General features: G+C 34.9%; 1 protein-coding gene and 1 pseudogene across 2 annotated transcripts; both read left to right on the forward strand.

Annotated features, from left to right (window-relative positions):
* The first annotated feature begins 2784 nt into the window (after positions 1-2784).
* LOC121267970 lies at positions 2785-3807 on the forward strand (annotated as a pseudogene).
* Positions 3808-12056: 8249 nt separating this feature from the next.
* Positions 12057-15071, forward strand: LOC121268643 (NAC domain-containing protein 73). Of its 2 annotated transcripts, none has more exons than XM_041172976.1 (4): positions 12057-12202; positions 12324-12589; positions 12796-12985; positions 14419-15071. In XM_041172976.1, exons 2-4 carry the CDS (start codon positions 12437-12439, stop codon positions 14994-14996), a joined length of 921 nt encoding a protein of 306 aa, XP_041028910.1. In that variant the 5' UTR covers positions 12057-12202; positions 12324-12436; the 3' UTR covers positions 14997-15071. The 2 variants fall into 2 exon arrangements, with proteins under 2 accessions (XP_041028910.1, XP_041028911.1); XM_041172977.1 differs by having other exon boundaries at positions 12064-12202; positions 12350-12589.
* Positions 15072-18958: the final 3887 nt, after the last annotated feature.

Below are 18958 nucleotides of genomic sequence, written 5' to 3' on the forward strand. Positions count from 1 at the left end.
CTTGCTCAATGCTACTCTGACCGATAAGGTTATTCCTTCTGTATTTGGCATAACTTCAGCCAAGCAAGTATGTAATTCACTGGCCAAAAGATATGCGTCACACTCACAAGTACATGTCAAAGGTCTCAAACGACACCTACAAACTCTTCAGCAAGGGAGTGCTACTTGCACCAACTATTTGACCTCAGCTAAGTCTACTGCCGATTAATTTGCTGTTGTGGGCAAGCTAGTGGGTGAGGATGATCTCATTTCCTATGTTTTTAGTGGATTAAATTATCCTTAATTCAATCCTTTTGTCACTTCTGTTTCTTTTGCCTTATGTTATGGTCCCATGAGCTTTGATGATTTCCAATCAGAATTATTGTCCTATGAACTCATGATTGAAAGCCAAATAAAGCTCATGGAGCAAGCGGCCTTTGCAATGCTTGCAGGAAAAAATCACAACCAGGGAGGCCAATTTCGCAACAAGTCGAATTTTCCTTCAAATTTTCCTCCCAAAAATGGACCACGGCAAGGCCAACTTATTCTAAGCCACAACAGCAACCTGCCAAGCGTAACAGATCCTCTTTAAACTCTATGTCCCATGGCAACTCCTATAATCGCATTCCATGTCAAATCTGTGGAAAGACAAGCCACCAAGCCTTGGATTGTTATCATCATATGAACTACAGTTATCAAGGACGATATTCGCCAACGCAACTGGCTGCCATGGTTGCTCAAATCAACATTGTCCATGAAGAGGAGAACTTGTGGTATGCTGACTCAGGCGCAAATCAGCACATTACTAATGACATTGCTAATTTGTCTTTACAGGAAACATATACTGGTAAAGATTCAGTGGCTGTAATTAACGGATTTGGTCTTTCCATCTCCAATATTGGCTCATTTTCTATACAAACTCCACAAAAAACAATTCTCCTTTCAAGATGTGTTGCACTGTCCTAATGCCATGATTAACTTTCTTTCTACCAATAAGTTTTGTGTGGATAATTAGTGTTATTTTCTTCTAACCAACACTCATTTTTTTTTGTCAAGGACAAGACCTCGGGAAGAACACTTCTAGAGGGACTAAGTGAATGTGGACTCTATCCTATCGTGTTGAATAAATTTTCTCAAAATAACTACCATGCACGTGTAGTTCTCTTTAGGATCAAAACTTCTCTTAATGTGCGGCACACTAGGCTTGGACATCCTTCCTCTCAAGTGACCAAGCACATTATTCCTCATTTCAAGCTAGCTGTTGTTGGGTCCTTTTCTCAAGAATTAGTTTGTTCATCCTGTCAATTAGGCAAAAGTAAACGATTACCATATACTCAATCTATTAGAGTGTCTGTTAGTCCATTTGAACTTGTCCATTCCGATGTTTGGGTCTCTCCTATTTCTTCTCTAAGTGGCTGTCGATGTTATGTTATTTTTGTAAAACACTTTTCTCAGTTTACATGGATGTATCCTATTTCCAGTAAATCATTAGCTTTTCATCATTTCGTTAACTTTAAAATGTGAGTGGAAAATATCTTCTCTTGCAAAGTTAAATAATTTCAATATGATAATTGTAGGGAATATACATCTAATTAATTTATTTCTTTCCTTAATTCTCATGGTATTCTTCCCCGTCTCACTTGTCCATACACCTTTAAGCAAAATGGGATTGCCAAAAGAAAATATCGACACATAATGGAGATTGGATTATGTTTATTGGCTTAATTCAACCTCCACATAATTTTTAAGTCCACGCCTTTTCCACTGAATTTCTTAATTAATCGCTTCCCCACTCCAACTATACACAATTGGACTCCCCTTATAGTCTTCTTTTCAAGCAACCACTAGATTACTCTCATCTAAAAGTACTAGGATCGACCCTTTTTGTTTCGAGGATGAATTCAAGGACCATTTTAATATTTTCTCTACGGAGTAGCCACTGTAGCTGTGCACACATTGCACACACTGCGTGGCTGCACGCCCGACCAAGAAATCATTTTTTTCTCTTTCCTCAGTCTCACTCACTCACTCTCTCTCTCTCTCTCTCTCTCTCTCTCTCCTCATGCCCGATTCTCCTTCAGCCCAGCCCAGAGCCGCCGTGCGCCGCCTAGCCTCACTGCCACCACCAGCGACTCCCCCTCACGCCGACGACCAAGCTAGCCACCACTAATCTCCCCCACGCTCAGCGCTCTCTCAACCCTGCGATAACCCAACCGAAATGGGTTTCACCCATTTCTCTTTACTTTCGCAATCGTACACGGCCACTCAGGCCACCGCACCTCCACCACCTCACACCGACGACCACCTCTCACAGACCCAGCCACCACGAACCTCCCATTCCCTCTCCATCGCACACACGCAAACGACCCATAAAATGGCTTTTACACGAGCTTGAGCTTGGGGCCACCGACAACCCTATCGCCATCGTGAGTCGGTTCTAGCCCCATCGAGCACCTCCCATGGACCACCGCGACTCCTCCCCGAGCACCTCCGAGCTAGCCAAGCCCTCCACCTCTCTCTCGGTCTCTCTGTCTCGCCCTCCACCTCTGTCTCACTCTCCACCTCTCATCCATCATCTCTCTCTCTCTCTCTCAGCTCGGTTTGGATGATGTGTGGGAGATATGTGGTTTGGATGATGCCACGTAGGGTGTGCAAAATGGCTTCTCCAAAACAGTGGCTGCTCCCCAGATTAATTCAAACTGAATATTCCAACACCGTGTTATAATATTGACAATCCAACCTCTCTCTCTCTTTTCATATTCAAAGCCCTCATCATCATCATCAAACACAACAAAGATAACAAAAATGAACCTAGGTGAGAATATAGCTTATTACTTTGTCTTGGTAGGGCTATCCATCTGTCTCATTGTTCTTGGTATTCTCCTCTACTTCATTTGGAAAAAGAGACCTGTTGAATATCAAGAAACACCTTCCACCAAGCTTTCTGCTCGTGCATACACATTGACGGATATTGATGCTGCCATGCACCGATGGCTTTGACACCCGCAGGATTGTCGGTCAGGGCCGTCTAGGAACTGTATATGCAGCCATGCTAGAACAAGGAGGACCACTGGCCGTTAAACGAATACATCCACAGCTTGTGTTGATGAGCAATGCAGGATTCTGATTTTCAACGGTGATCATGATCAAGTTGCTTTCTTTTACCCAACACCCCAATATAGTGCCAATTATAGGATTTTCGGAAGCTCCAGGTGAGAGAACGATATTAATGGAGTTTGGTGGCTTGGCAAAATTGGAGTTCTATTTACGCCAAAGCAACGATGGAGCGTCTGTATTGGATTGGAGCCATCGTTTGAGGACAGCTGCCGGGCTGCCCGAGGACTTGAGTACCTGCACGAGGGCAAGGCACCAAGCATAGTCCATGGCGGTGTCAAGGTCCCAAGTATTTTGATCGATGCGAAGTTCTGCACTAGGGTTTGTGATTATGGGCTATCTAATTTTATGACTCCCCAAGAGAAGAATGGCCTAGTAAGGTATGCGGATGATGAGTATTGGGGTGATCATGGAGGGGGAAGTTTTTGTAAGGAAAGTGACGTTTATGATTTTGGGGTTCTTCTGTTCGAACTTTTGAGTGGGAGAAGAAGCTGTGAAGAAGGTCTACTTGTTAAGTGGGCATTGCCCTTGATTAAGGACATGAGGTTTCATGAAGTTTTAGACCCAAGACTTGCAATTCCTTCTGAAATCAAGTCTCTTGTCAGACTGAGCAAAGTTGCTTTAGCTTGTGTTGGTAACTCGAGAAAAAGCAGGCTATCCATGGGTCAAGTTGTAGCAATCTTAAACAATTTTGAGATGGAGGTATGTCTTTGATTCAGAGTCTATCCAAAATGATCAACCAATGAAACAGTGGTTATCGATTTTGAACAATTCATATATATATATATGTTTTAAAAATTGGTGTCTTTAAGTTATTGGTAGGGACCAAAACTCCCAAGTACTAGTGGTCTAAAAGGTTGCTGGTGTATTGTATTTCTCCACAATTTTCTAAGACGCGTGCAAATGGAGAAACTGAAAACTAATTTGGAGATTTGACTTTGAACAAATGATATTGCCATCTCAGTTGTCATGAATTCTTGTGGCCTGGTTTTAAACATCTTCGCCATCTTTTAGATTTGGGTCTTTGAAAGGAACTAAGCGTTCACATGATTTATATAATATTGGCTCATAAAGGGCCAACATTATAATCTTTGATTGGAAGTTCAGGGGTGGAATTAGGGTTTGGTGTCTGGGGGGGGGCGATCGGCAAAGTGTGCGGTATGTGTCAGCATAAGTAATATGTACTTTTTGCACGTGACTATATAAAAAAATAATCATATGTCATAAAATTATACAATTTTTCTCGATTTACTCATATTTTTCTAAGCTTTAAGAAAAATTTATAGATTAAGAATAAACCTGAAAAAATATTTAATAATATAAAAATCGTTAGATTTTTTTATTGTATAATTGTATTACTATTAATAAGTGAACAAAAAAAGCATGTGAATAACTAATAAATTCTTCACAAAAGAAAATAAATTCTTTACATACTCTCTATCTCTCTAGAAACGTCTCATCAATCATCTAGCTAGATAAATTTGCTATTTCTCATATGCAAGAATCTTCCAGATTTGTTTTAACTATTAGATAAACCCTCTTGAAACTTCTAGTTAGTTAAGTAATTAATATGTGATTAAAAACATTTCAAAGGTTGTAAAAGAAGATTATGTACATGTGATAGACAAGAAATTTAATGAAGTCGAGAATGACCCAAATGAAAAAAAAATTAGAAAAAATCGTGTAACTATATATGTTAGTTCAGAAAGATAAGAAAAACTTATATGATATCAATGATATGAAATCAAACAAACCGCACAATGCACACCTAAGGTAAATAAAGAGAGATAGAGATGTCAAATCAAGACTATTATGTTAATAGATTTAAAAATATTTGAGTGATATACTTTTGAGTGTTGGGAGAACAATCTTAAATATTTTAAGAATATTTAAACTTATAATTATAATTATATAATATATGAGACTAATTTTTAAAATTTTTGGGCCCCAACCTACAACATAGTTCCGCCCTGGACTTGGAAGGTATATTTGTTCCTTTTATTTTTTTATGCTAGATCTTTGAAGTCAGTTTATTTGATAGGTATAATTAAATATATATTTATATAAAATATTAATACATGGGATTGGAAGTAGAAATCTCATATAATTTGAAAGTTGAAATTGGCTTGTTTGGATAGAGAAACAATCTTATCTCATCATTATATATTTTTTTAAATTTCTACATAAAATATAATAAATAATTTAAAATTTTCAAATCTAAAAATAATAATAATACTAGAAAATAATATTTTAATAATATTTTATTTAATTCATCTAAAATTATCTTATCTCACTATCTAAATGAACCTAAACAGAGATATAGTTGGGCCAATACGGTAAATCTACGTTGTCAATAATTGATCAATCCAAGGCTAAAGCCCATATATGTACGTAGTCCGAATTCAATGTATATCTATTAACTGGTTTGGTCTGTCAAAAGCCTTCCAGCATTGGATTGATCAAGAAGCCGAAGCAAAATTCCAATGTCACTGAATAAAAAGGAAGACTAATTTGCTTTTAAGAGGATAATTGTTTTATTCACAAATAAATTTCATAAAATTAAATTTATAAATTGACATAATTTTATGTAATATATTAAATTATAAAATTATTTTATAAATTGACATAATTTTATGTGATATATTAGATTATAAAATTATTTTTATTGTAACGTAAATCTGACATATCACATGAATCCATATCAATTTATGAATTTTTTTTAAAAGAAAACAGAATCTTAATTTTATTAATAAACATCACTTATGGTGAAGTAATACATTGCACAAGAAGAGAGGGGGGGGGGGGGGGGGGGGGGGGGGGGGGGGGGGGGGGGTGTGTTAGAACATCTTAAATCCCAAAACCAGGCTCTTATGAAAAAAGAAAAACATTATTAAGAAGAATGAAAATACAAGAAGAACCAATAAAGGCATAACCACTGTCGGAAGTTGGGAATACCTACAGCATCCAAAGTAAAAAGTCCAACTATATGTTTGAGTAGTTCAAAAATGGAAGATAAACTTAGGGCTCGTTTGAATAGTAAGATAAGATGAGATTTGATAATTTTAGATGAGTTGAATAAAATATTATTAAAATATTATTTTTTAATATTATTAATATTTTAAGATTTAAAATTTAAAATATTATTATTTATTATATTTTATATAAAAATTTAAAAAAATTATAATAATAATATGAAATGAAATAAGTTGAGAGTATTTTTACATCTAAACGAAACCTTATAGTGCTGCCTAAAACTGCATGAGTAGCGAGGCTATTCGTTAGTGTTCACTTCTGTGCAAATATGAGTAATGTTAAAAGTAAAGAAATGGTTAGGATATCATTCCAAATTATGTTTTCAAGGTGATGAAAAATTTTATTAAACCAATTTATCCATCATATTAATTTATGAATTTAATTTTATTAATTACGTCGGCAGCACTTCTTTAATAATCAATGTTCCACGAAACTCCATTGAAAAACACGAAACTCTAGTGATAATAACGCCGACGTATGTCGGAAAATCTATAAAGTCGACATATAATTAATGGGCCCTAGGCCCCTAGTGATAATAACACGTAATTCAATTTTGGAAGTCTTCAACTTTCCGAAACCTTGAAAGTGGGAATACTTTCCAAAACCCCATTGCCAAGAATAACACGTAATTCAATTTTGACTAAAATATATGAGAAATATTTTTGTTATAAAAAGATTATATAAATAATATTATAAATTAAAATGGTTTGTTATATTATAAATTTATTTATATTATAAATTTATTTTTATTATAAAATAGATTTGAAAAATCATATGAATGCACGCTAGATGTTTATAGAATTATTTTTATATAATTTGTTATAACTTGAAACTATTTTGATGCTTTGTTTTCTTTATAACAGTTAGAGGATTAATTTGACTAATTACTTAAAAGAGTCCTTGACGGAAGTCTCCTATAAATTCACCTTTAACGACTTAATTTATACTTTATATTTATGCTTTATATATGCCTTAACAATCAACGATCCTTGACCCCACCTACCAACCCACACGCCACTTTAGTCAATTGTGATTAGCCCATGAAGGCATTTGTAAAAATTAAGTAGTCATGAGAAGAGCAAATTATATCATCTCATTTTATTTAAGTATAATAATATTTTTAAAATTTTAAATAAAATATAATAAATAATTTAATTTTTTCATAATATTAAAAAAATATTTTCTAAAATATTTTATTTAACTTTCAACTCTCATCTCATCTCATATCATCTTATTGTTCAAACCTCTCATAAAGTTGCTTCATTCACATCTAAATTGAAAATCCCTTATAAGTTGTCCACGATGGACTGGCTAAAATAATTAATCGCTAATACTATTTAGCCTGCGTTTGTATGCATGCTAGGATGATCTCGTATGACTATGAGATCACTGCAAGAAAAATGAGTATTTATGACAGATTATTTACGACAATAATAATTATTTGTGATGAAAATAGACTCATTATAATAAAAAATAATCATTTTCACAGAAAATAGTTGATCACAATTAAATAATTTTCTTGTAGTGGATAGACATAAGATAGAGAATCTTATCTCAAAAGGACCAAGGGGCATGTGCCGTAGTTGGAACTCTTTTCTAATCTCTTTTTAGTTAGCTTCATATTGAAGTTCCTCTTTGTATAGAAAGATATAAGTCTCGTAATTCCCTTCGACTTGGAATAGTATAAAAGAGGATAGAGTGAGTTGAATATGTAGGCGTAGGCAGTGGTAAACTCCTCTCTCCCGTAGTAGAAGGGAGTTGAACCTCGTTAAAATCATATTAGTTGATATCACGCGTTTTTAAATGACTTTATTATAAATCAATTATGTAAACAAAAAGTTACGTACTTATAAGAATATGATTACAGAGGATGACAAAAGTCAAGATGAAAAACAACATTTTCGTGTGATAAATTTAATTGGCCTCAATCTCAGTTCATCCTCCCTTTCTCCCAACCTTTTACTGTGCTCTCTCTCAAATCACTATCGATGCGTAATCTCCTAATTCTCTAACCCATCTTTTGGACTTTTGTTTGGTGCATAAGCATCAACACACGCATCTAGCTAGTTAATGCGTTTAGAATCTTTAGATGCTTTTAATTCGCTTAGATCATATATTTACCAAAAAGTCATGTTCACGGTTCAACCATCTAACTTTCCTGGATTCAATAGTACATTTTCTATGGATTTTCATCACGAGACTTTAGCAATAATGTTGCAAAAAGTAACCCTGGGAGCAAAAGTCTTTTCCAATGCAATCTTTTAGACGTAATTACCAATATTGTTGTCTCCTGAAAATGGCAATATTATTCGAATTGACTGCAACTGCCTTCAAATTCCCATGGCGATGACAAATTATCTCATGTTGTTTTGTTATGTTTATGCTTCTCGAAATTATATTATGTATTGTACGTACGTTTTAGATTAATTAATTAGAATGTATACATATATTCAACTAGGGTTGAGCACCGACAATGTCGGTGTCGGAGTCGAAGTGCCCGACTCCGACTCCGACTTTGACTCCGATTCACATAGCCTCCGATTCGTCTTGTCAGAGTGGAGTTGGATTTGAGCTTTTTTTCTTAGCCCATTTAAAATTCAATTCGACAATCATGGGCTCTCACTAATTAGATTTAGGCTTCTAGATTTCAGTCTTTTTTAAAAAAATAAATTTTTTCAATTTCAATTTTATTAAAACATAATCAAAATTGAAAAAATAAATCATTGTACAAAATTTTGTTATTATACATTAGTATTATATGTTGTTATATGTTAATATTTATACATTAGTATTACATGTTATTATACATTAATAGTTTTATATGCATGGTAGTAATAGTTAATAGTATGGTGTTTACATATACCAAACTATTATTAGTGAGTTTAGTCTATTTATATTATAGTATAAACTTATTATTTTATAATAATTTGCTCATATTAGTATATTATTGAATTTAATTAACTATATAAGTTATAGTTATATAAAAAATATATGATTAATATGAAAAAAATACTTATATTTTTATAAAATATGTACAATATCGGAGTCGGACAATCGGAGCCGATACATCGCCACCTCCAACTTCGACTCCAACTTTTTTGATTAAAAAAACTCCAACTCTGATTTTTTTGGTTAAAAAAACTCTGACTCCGACTCCGATGAGCCGATGTGGAATTGGAGGCGGAGTCAGATTTTTAGATTTTTGCTCAACCCTATATTCAACTGTAGATGTTATTTTTGAATAAACTTTGTTCAATAATACCATTTTTCACATCACCATTATCATTGATATTTAAACTCTCACTGTCACCATTATATCTTTATGTTCTCGCTCATTGTTACCACCACTATACTATATGTAGTCGGAAGTAGTACTGTTGTCACCTCCATCGATCACCACATGACCATCCAATGTCTATGCTGGTTGCTCTTAATTTTTCAGAGCCAAGCTATATCTAGTTTTATATTCTAAAATGATCAGTCAATAATGCAATTAGAGCCACTTTGAATCTATTATAAAGAGTAAAAACTTTAAATTCTCAAGCAATATAGGATCCCATACATCACCTAGATACCTTTATCACTCAGTATGCGGTATCACAAATGGACTCTAATACCATTTTGTAACATTCTACGGGAGGCTCAAACCACATCTGGGACTATACTCCAAAAGAAGTAATCAATTATACAATTGAAACTCCACTGAACCCATTATAAAGAGTGAAAGCTTCTCATTTTCAAAAACGGTAAGATCTCATACACCATCTATCCTTACCTCCTGCTTTTGGAAACCGTCTCTATGCACCATTAATTGTCCTATTAAGAAATAATTAATAATGCTATTAGCTATATATATCTTTATTTTTTTTCAAGAGAAAAAATTATCCCTACAAATTATAAGAAAATACAAAATTCCCAATTCTAGGAAAATTAATTTGTTAAGAAATGGTAAATATATTTAAAAATAAAAATAAAAAATACACTAGTTTTTATTTGAGAATATAAAACTGTTCATATTTTTTTTTCAATTTTTTTGTATCTGATTGATTGATTTATTTTTATTTTATATCTGTTTTTCTTTCAGATTTCTGAGGTAGGGAGCAAATTACAATTTATTGATGATCTGGGAGTGATTACAAACTGAGTGATAATTTGAGCTTGTTTCTTTTTTCATATAAACTACATATTTTGGAATAAACCTAACAAGTAGATACGGTATATATATATATATATATATATATATATATATATATATATATATATAGACACAACAATAATATAGAAGTGTTATCGTGTTTACAAACAAATCTCAAAACTGTAAGTTTCGCAAACTATTAATGCCACTACTTAGGCCTGGTTTGCAATTTGTATAATGAAATCATCTCAATCATTTCATCTAATCATACAAATTTTTCAAAATTTTAAATAAAATATAATAAATAATTTAACTTTTTCAAATCTCAAAATAAAAATAATATTTCATTCAACTTTCACCTCGATTATCTCAATTGACTATCTAAACCAGGCCTTACTGTATATTCATAATAAGGTAAATTAAGTTTGTTTTACTGTAAAGTAATTCATGAACTTCACTTTTACAAAAACTATTTGTGAATTGACTATTTCTCCTAGCAAATAATATACTGTTCAACATGCAAAAGCGCTCGAGGGAGAGATCAGAGTGTGTATTAATGATCTGAAAATGACAAATGAAGCCCACGAAACAAGTTGGAGACGGTCCCCAATTCATACGTTGACGTTTTAAGTGTTAAAGCTTGGAGGCTAAGCTTTTGTTGCGTCACTTGCGTGGCTTCTTTGAGAAGCTCAATTACGACATGTCGGCTACTAGAAGCAACAGATAATAAAGGAAGAGACTTTTATCTACAAGCGTGTTCTTTTTCTATACCTTGCGATTGCCAACCCTCCACCAATAGGAGGCCTAGACTTACCAATTCAACACAGATCTAAGATATTTCTTAAAATCATCGATAAAAAGATTTATTTTGTTGTTATTAATTTCTTTTTGGATATTTAACTTCAACATAAAATTCGCATTTGAATCTCTCTCAGGAAGGCAGACCGTCGTATTTTTCCGTTAAAGGAAAAGGGAGAAAAGCGAGAATGGGAAGGAAAGCGCCGCGTTACTTAATTGATCAGAACATACGTACGCGTTATTTTGGTTGATTTGCATGTGGCGCCCCGTGAGTGGAAATCATATATCAACAGCAACAAGATCGAACTCATGCATGACGAAAAATGCTAAATAATGGAGGCTGGCTGCGTTGTGATAGGGTCTTTTCTCGCATAACTGGATCAACATTAACCAATAAATTAATATACATTGGATTGAAGAATTAACGCAGGAAGTTTTTTCTGTAAACACCAGCCAAAACAAGCATGCACAGGGAGAGATCTAGAGGAGAGGATGATTCGTTGCTTGGCATGAGAAGAAGTCTACGTGACGGAAGGGATTTGCTAGGAAGAATATACAGGTTGTTGGTGTAATGTGCCTTGTTATTTTCATTTTTGTTGGTTCGTACGTACATTTCCCAAGTTTTTACTTACAACAGCTTTGAGTAGACTCTAGGTGGACACTGCATCTGAAGCTCCCATCTCTCTCTCTCTCTCTCTCTCTCTCTCTCTCTCTCTCTCTAGGTGAAATGTCTCCAGGAATCCGGTTGCCTCCTATCCACTCTAGCTTATAACCTTTTTCACATCGAGTTTAACTTTCCTAATTAAGTTATTATGTAAGCTCAACATTCTTTAGACACAAAATCAAATAAAAGGAGAAAATAATAAATAAATAAATAAACGAACCAAACCGCCATTATCCTCTCCTTGCGTACGGTAGCTAGAACCGTATCCACACGAACATAGCCAAAATACTTGACGTGCAAGCAACCTTTACTATTAATTCGAGAGATCTTTCTTTCCCTTCTCTTATAGCCTTCGTTCTCATAGCTAGAGTTCTCTTTGTTCTGTCTGAGGAAGCCCGGCCCCCAAGAGCAAATAAGAACAACACAAATTAATCTTAGGAAAGGGTGAACTAAATTCCTTCCCTGACATCAAGAAGAAGGTGATAATTAATTTATTATAAGGGTAACGTGCCTAAAAGCGGCAACTCATCTTGCTTTCCTTCGATCTTCTCCCTCTTCTTTCTTTTTTATTCTTTAATTTTGGGTTTTATTCTTTTTTAGTTACCCTATTGCGTATTCTCGTATAGAGTTCGCTCTATTCAGGAGACGTACTGGAGGAAACAAGACGGAAAATCCATTTATGGGATATTGGGCCTGAGAGCAAAACCGGAGAGATGACATGGTGCAATGATTCAGACGATGAGAGGGCTCTTCAGATAATCACGTCTACTACTCCACAAGAGAGCAGTGTTCTCGACACGAAAACGGATGAGGTCCGGACCATAACATGCCCATCATGTGGCCATGACATCGAATTCCAAGATCAGGTATTGTTTTTTATATAAAAAAATATACGTTTATATATATATATATATATATATATATATATATATATATATCTTTCAGCCTATGTTTGTCCTTTTATATTTCGTGAAGTTTTCATATATATATATATATATATTTGTTTTATTTATTTCATGACTAATATTATAGTACTTATGTTTGTCATGGACAATTAATTAATGTGAATTAGACGGGAATTCATGATTTACCGGGACTACCAGCGGGGGTTAAGTTTGATCCGACAGACCATGAGATTCTTGAACATTTAGAGGCGAAGGTGCTGTCTGATACGCGGAAGCTTCATCCTCTTATTGATGAATTCATCCCCACACTAGAGGGAGAGAATGGAATTTGCTATACTCACCCGGAAAAGTTGCCAGGTGATTCTTGGTACCCTAGCTAGCTAGCTAGCAAGCTATTTATCACATATATTCTTCTTTCATGATCACGTAATTAATTAAATGACAATATATAAACATTGAGTCGAGAACTGATCTGTTACGGAACTAATTATTAATTTAAGAATTGGTTCTTCTGGAGGCTAGGGGACTCGAGATATTATTTAAGGAAGAAAGTTACGTACGTACTTGAGAATGATAATTGCCACCTCGATCTCTTTAATGATCGAAGAAGAAAAATTAACCATGCAGGAGATTTCAAATTATACCTTCGATATATATATATATATATATATATATATATATATATATATTTAGTGTCAGTGATAATATTTTAATTTTTTTGTTCCGTTCTTTTCTCGGAATTGGAACAAACTAGCTTTGCACACAAACTCAAGTACTCCTCAAAATCTAAGCCATTTTTATTGCTATGTTTTTATTTGAAAATATGGAAATCTTCTCTGCTGAGGATACGTCTCTATGCATTCGGATATGTCATTTTGAGAGAAACGTAAAAAACATGCACAAGGTGGATTGCTCACCTATCTTAACCAAAGAATAATTTATGTATGTTAGAAGCAAAAACTTAAGTCGGCTATATATGAGTATTGCTAGCTGACACGTATTAGAGTTGAAGCAACCGTTCCTCATTTACGTCCGTTTAGAGTTTCATCTCATCTCATTATTACATCTTAATTTTTTAAATTCTTACACAAATATAATAAACAATTCAACTTTTTTAAATTACAAAACAATAATAATATTAAAAAATAATATTTTAACAATATTTTATTCAACTTTTATCTTTCATTTCAACTCACTGTCTAAACGGTACGAAGTCATTTCTGGTCTAGCTAGCTAGCAACCGAGACATCATGCATGCATGTTGCACTTTCACTTCTTAAAATTAATTTCAAATAGTACCACCTATATTTTTAGGGTTTTCTAGCGGCCCTTGTCTTTCAACTTCTACAGGCTTCTGTATTGAAAAACAAATGCTGATGCGTGCTCTGGCTGGTTATCAACGTCATTAATTAATTAGCTTGAATTTCCAAGAGCAGCATCATGAATGGCATTAAAATAAAAAGAAAAAGAAAAAAACACGCGGCCACGGCCTTGTGACGACACCAAAGAACTCTTGCTATCTTTCACGAAAGACACTATTTGAATGTCTAACTGCGCGCAAGTACTTTGCTTATTCGTTCACGTGCATGCTCGCTCTGGTAGAAGTCGCTGCCAGAAAAATAATAAATGTGAGATATGCAGAGTTGCAAATCATTTTTTCTTCTGATGGTATATATCTGATCATTCTGATATTCTCTAGCTGTGCTTCTAAGTAGTATTTTAATTGCTGATCATCAATGCGGCCAGCTCTCTTAATAAGAGAACTCTCTTATGAATTAATCTTGCTGTAGGAGTCGGCAAAGATGGCCAAATCCGTCACTTCTTTCATCGACCGTCAAAGGCATACACGACTGGAACTAGGAAACGCAGGAAGGTCCACACTGATGAAGATGGAAGCGAAACCAGATGGCATAAAACAGGCAAGACTCGGCCAGTTTTTACTGGGGGTGCAGTTAAAGGGTTCAAAAAGATCCTAGTTCTCTACACCAACTATGGCAGACAAAGAAAGCCTGAGAAAACAAACTGGGTGATGCACCAATACCATCTCGGAAATAATGAGGAAGAGAAAGATGGGGAATTAGTGGTTTCAAAGGTTTTTTACCAAACCCAGCCTAGACAATGTGGTTCGAGTATTAAGGATTCGTTTGACACACGCTTGAAGAACCAAAGTGCGCATGATAACAGTCTTTTACCTAAGAATGCTGCCCTTGTGGGGTACGACAATCCTCCTTTTATCAACTATGATCAAGGGGGCCATAATAGGGAAATCACACCACAACTAATTCCCAACTTGGTTGTCCAAGGTGATGGGTCTTCGTTTTTTCGATTAGCTGCAGATACAAGCAAAGGAAAATTCGAGAGAAAATAGTGAATATTGGATGAGTTCATAGTAATCATGACAACTACTCCTAATATGGCTGCTGCTATCAATATTACTGTATAATATTAGTCTCAAATAAGTTATTAGGTTGAGATTTCAATGTGAAAAGCTGGGATCGAAGGGCATCAATAAGCTAAATGGATTCCGAAACATGGGGATAGAAGATTAATTTGACCATAAGTAGCAGTACTACAGTTCTTGAAGTTCTTTTGTGCAGGGAAGGAATATACTATTGGCGTTCTATTTTTTGAACTTTACAGATCGAGGTGCATGCATGCTTCCAGCTGCAGCGAACATGCATGCATTCATAAGTTACTATCATGATACAGGTTTTGTTTCATCAATAATACGTTCATGATCTATATATATACGGTTTGTTCTTTTCAGACACTTTTGACTGATTTGATTATACATACGGACGTACGTACGTACGTACTGCTCTCTATATTAACCTTTTGGCTGTAAACATGCCGTGATCATCTACTGTTACGGCGTTTATATATGATGAGTATTTTTCATTGTTGTATAAAGATATTAGTTGTTAGTTTAATTTCCTCGTCAAGTGAGAGAAACGTTTCATCATGTCCAAGGATTCGTACGTACTTCTTCCTAGCTTGGTCATATGATCAGAGCTTTTGTTTCGTTGTTATGTTCCATGATATACTCTGTCAAACTCTAATTTGGTGAATACTGAATAGCTACCAACCAGCTATAGCACAGCATACGCCGGGAAGTGGGAACTTGAAATGAAGCGTAAGATCAAACGCGGATATGGGTTGAGCGGCATAAGCTTTGATCAATGATCCGCGAATACGTGGGCTTCGTGCCAACGAGCTCCAACTCAAATGGTGCTAACTTCACCATATTTTTAGATTGTTAACGTATAAAATAAATAATAAATTTTTGTCTTTTTATTAGTTTAAATTTCCGAGACAACTGATAATTTCAAATGGTATCTTTAACAAAGAGTTTGAATTCAAATTCTGTAGCTACACTTCATTCTATTTAATTAAATATTTTATATATTAGATCTACTTCTTGAGAATAAATATTAAGATATAAAAAAAATAAATAAATCTATATTTTTTCATTACTTTAAACTTTTTGGATAAATAGTGATTTTAGATTGTATCAAATCAAAGGTTTTGAGTTCAAATCCTAACTCTACACTTCACTCAATTTAATTAAATATTACACGTATTGGACCCACTTATTGAGAGGAGTGTAAAGATATAAAATAAATAATAAAATTTATCTCTTCCCATTAGCTTAAACTTTTTGGATAAGTAATGATTTCACATGGATAGTATAAAAAATAAAAGGAATCAAGATTCGAATCCCTTTTATTTAGATTAATTTTTCTTAACGTTTCTAAAAAAAGACAAATGTTATATCAGAACAGAATTCCATGTTTAACTCCCGTGATAGGGTTGTGCAAACCCCGGCGGCCAACCGAGCAGAAACAGAATGTGAATCTTCCCCTTATCATTTCCGGAGCCCCGAGTGTGCACATAAGAAAGACCACGCAGAAAACCACTTTGTTTCCAAAGTGGGTACACCAGAAACAGAAAAGTTGGTACCAACCTAAACAGAGGCCACAATTTTACACCCGTGGTAAGGTCAGAACAGAAATAGAATGTCATGCCAGAGGTTTCAAAAATCACATCTTATCATATCAGAGTACAGAACATTTTCAGAACAGAACAAAATCAGATCACAAAATTATAATTTATGCACAAATTTCATATTCGCTCTCTTTTGCACAGTTCGGAAACAAAATGTCAAAATAAGCTCATGTCTACACTAGTCATGTCATAAAATATTTCCTAGTTATACAGAATTTCATGAGTAATGCAGAACAAATAACTAAGATCGTTTTCAAAATTTCTTTTCATAACAAAAAATGCATATTTTCTAAAATCAATTTCAGATCATTTTATTTTATGCAAAGTGTAGCATAGGAACCCCGCTTATCTGAACTTCTTAGCGTTTCCCAAAAATTTCCTCCCAATGCCGAACAATTATCAATCGTTACCTATAAGGTAATCACGTAATTCCCATAAATTTTCATTGAATATGTATTTCAATATTTAAGTCTAACCTTCTAGAATAACTTATTTTAATTCCTCAAAACTTAAAATCCTCATAACCTCAGAATATATCATCACTTTCTAAAATCATCGATGTCCTTTTAATACTTCGACTAAACATAACAAAAAATCTAACTTACTTACTATTGAAGTGTAACTATAAAATCTCCTACTAGATAATATAATTATAAAAAGAATTTGAGTCCAACTACTCATATCTGTAATAGTGAAATTTTAACTTGCTAAAAAAAAATCTCAATCCAATAAAATTACTAAAACAGTTTATTAAACATAATGAAATCACGTCTAATAAAAATAGACGGATTGATCAAAATGATGTATATCAAATAAATCTTAAGCCCAGACCACTAATAAATAACTCACTAAATTTAAACACCAATCAAATAAAACTGAGCCTAATGGTATAAGTTGTAGTTCATTAAAAGCCTCTCCAGAAATTAAAGTATGCCTTTAATAAAAAGGGGTAGAAAGCTCAAAACCCAAAACACACTCTTCTTCCTACTGGGTTCACCGATATATATATATATATATATATATATATATATATATATATACCATCTGTTTCCTTTTTACACAACTAACAACAACTACCAAAAATAACAACGTGCAGAGGCTCAAACGGGAGTGGCAATAAAAGCTCACCCACGAAAAACCGAGACAATGGCACCGTGGGAGTGTGACGAAAGCTGGGCTGAGGTGGTGGTGATGTCCTCGACGACGTCGCAAGGGGAAAGAAGGAGAGAGAGAGAGAGAGAGCTGAAATCAAGAGAGAGAGAGAGCAAAAGTGAGAGAAGAGGTGGAGGGGAAGAGTAAAACCGAAACGGGAGCTCCAACGAGGGGGTGTCGGTGGCTTACCGAGAGACCAAGGTGGCGTGCGGCGGACCGAAGGTGACGGGACGATGGCTGGCGGCGTGGGTTGGCAGGTTGATGTCGCACGGTGGTGGGAAAACATTCCTCTATTTCTTGGTGTAAAAACAGGGGGTAGGGATAGCTGAGAACCGGACGGGGTACTCGGAGGGGCGGTGGCGCACGGCCTGGGTGGTGAACTGAGAGAGGCTGAGGTACTGACGCGGACAGTGCTTGGCGGCGTCGCGGCACTCAGATTAGCTTTGGGGTGGCGGTTTACTGGAAGCAAGCCGAGTCATTCGGTTTGGTGTTTTACCGCGCAGTGATGGCTGGCTGTGGTCTGTACTGAGGTTGGGGGTGGAAGCTCAGATGAGTTTAAATGGCTGATTAAAGCGTGAAGAGAGGGCAGCGGCGCTGAATCTAAGTTGAGGATGCTTAACACGTATATATAAGATATATATAGTAAAGAGATAAAAAACCTAGAGGAGAGGATGAAATGACTTCCTGAAAAAGGAAATTGGATGCAAACCGTGCGATGGAGTCTGGAAAACGGTTCCACGGACTGGGTTCTTACGTCTAAAAAAGAAAATAACATAACATAACATAAAGTAAAAAAATATATACTTAGGCTCAAGTCTTGGACCCTTAACGAGATCATTGCATGGCTTTTATCTAAAGTTCTGGGTCTCTACTCAACCTAAAATAAATACACTTATCTCATAAATTTTTTTTTATGAACATCCACTTGATCCATTAAAGATTTTAAAACCTAATTATCAAACCTATTAAAAAAAAATTATAAACCGCCAAAAATATCTTAGGCCCAAACTCTCTTCTAAAAAATTTTACTCGTAATCCCAAACGATTTTTCATAACTATAACCCAAAATTTTGTAAAGCAGCCTAGCTGGGCTTGGGTGTTACATGTCAGGGGCCAGAAAGGGTTTGTCTTTGTAGTCCATGTAGTGCACAATATTGGACATGAGGGATAAAA

This window comes from Juglans microcarpa x Juglans regia, chromosome 5S (genome assembly GCF_004785595.1).
Source record: "Juglans microcarpa x Juglans regia isolate MS1-56 chromosome 5S, Jm3101_v1.0, whole genome shotgun sequence".
In the NCBI taxonomy this organism is placed as follows: domain Eukaryota; kingdom Viridiplantae; phylum Streptophyta; class Magnoliopsida; order Fagales; family Juglandaceae; genus Juglans; species Juglans microcarpa x Juglans regia.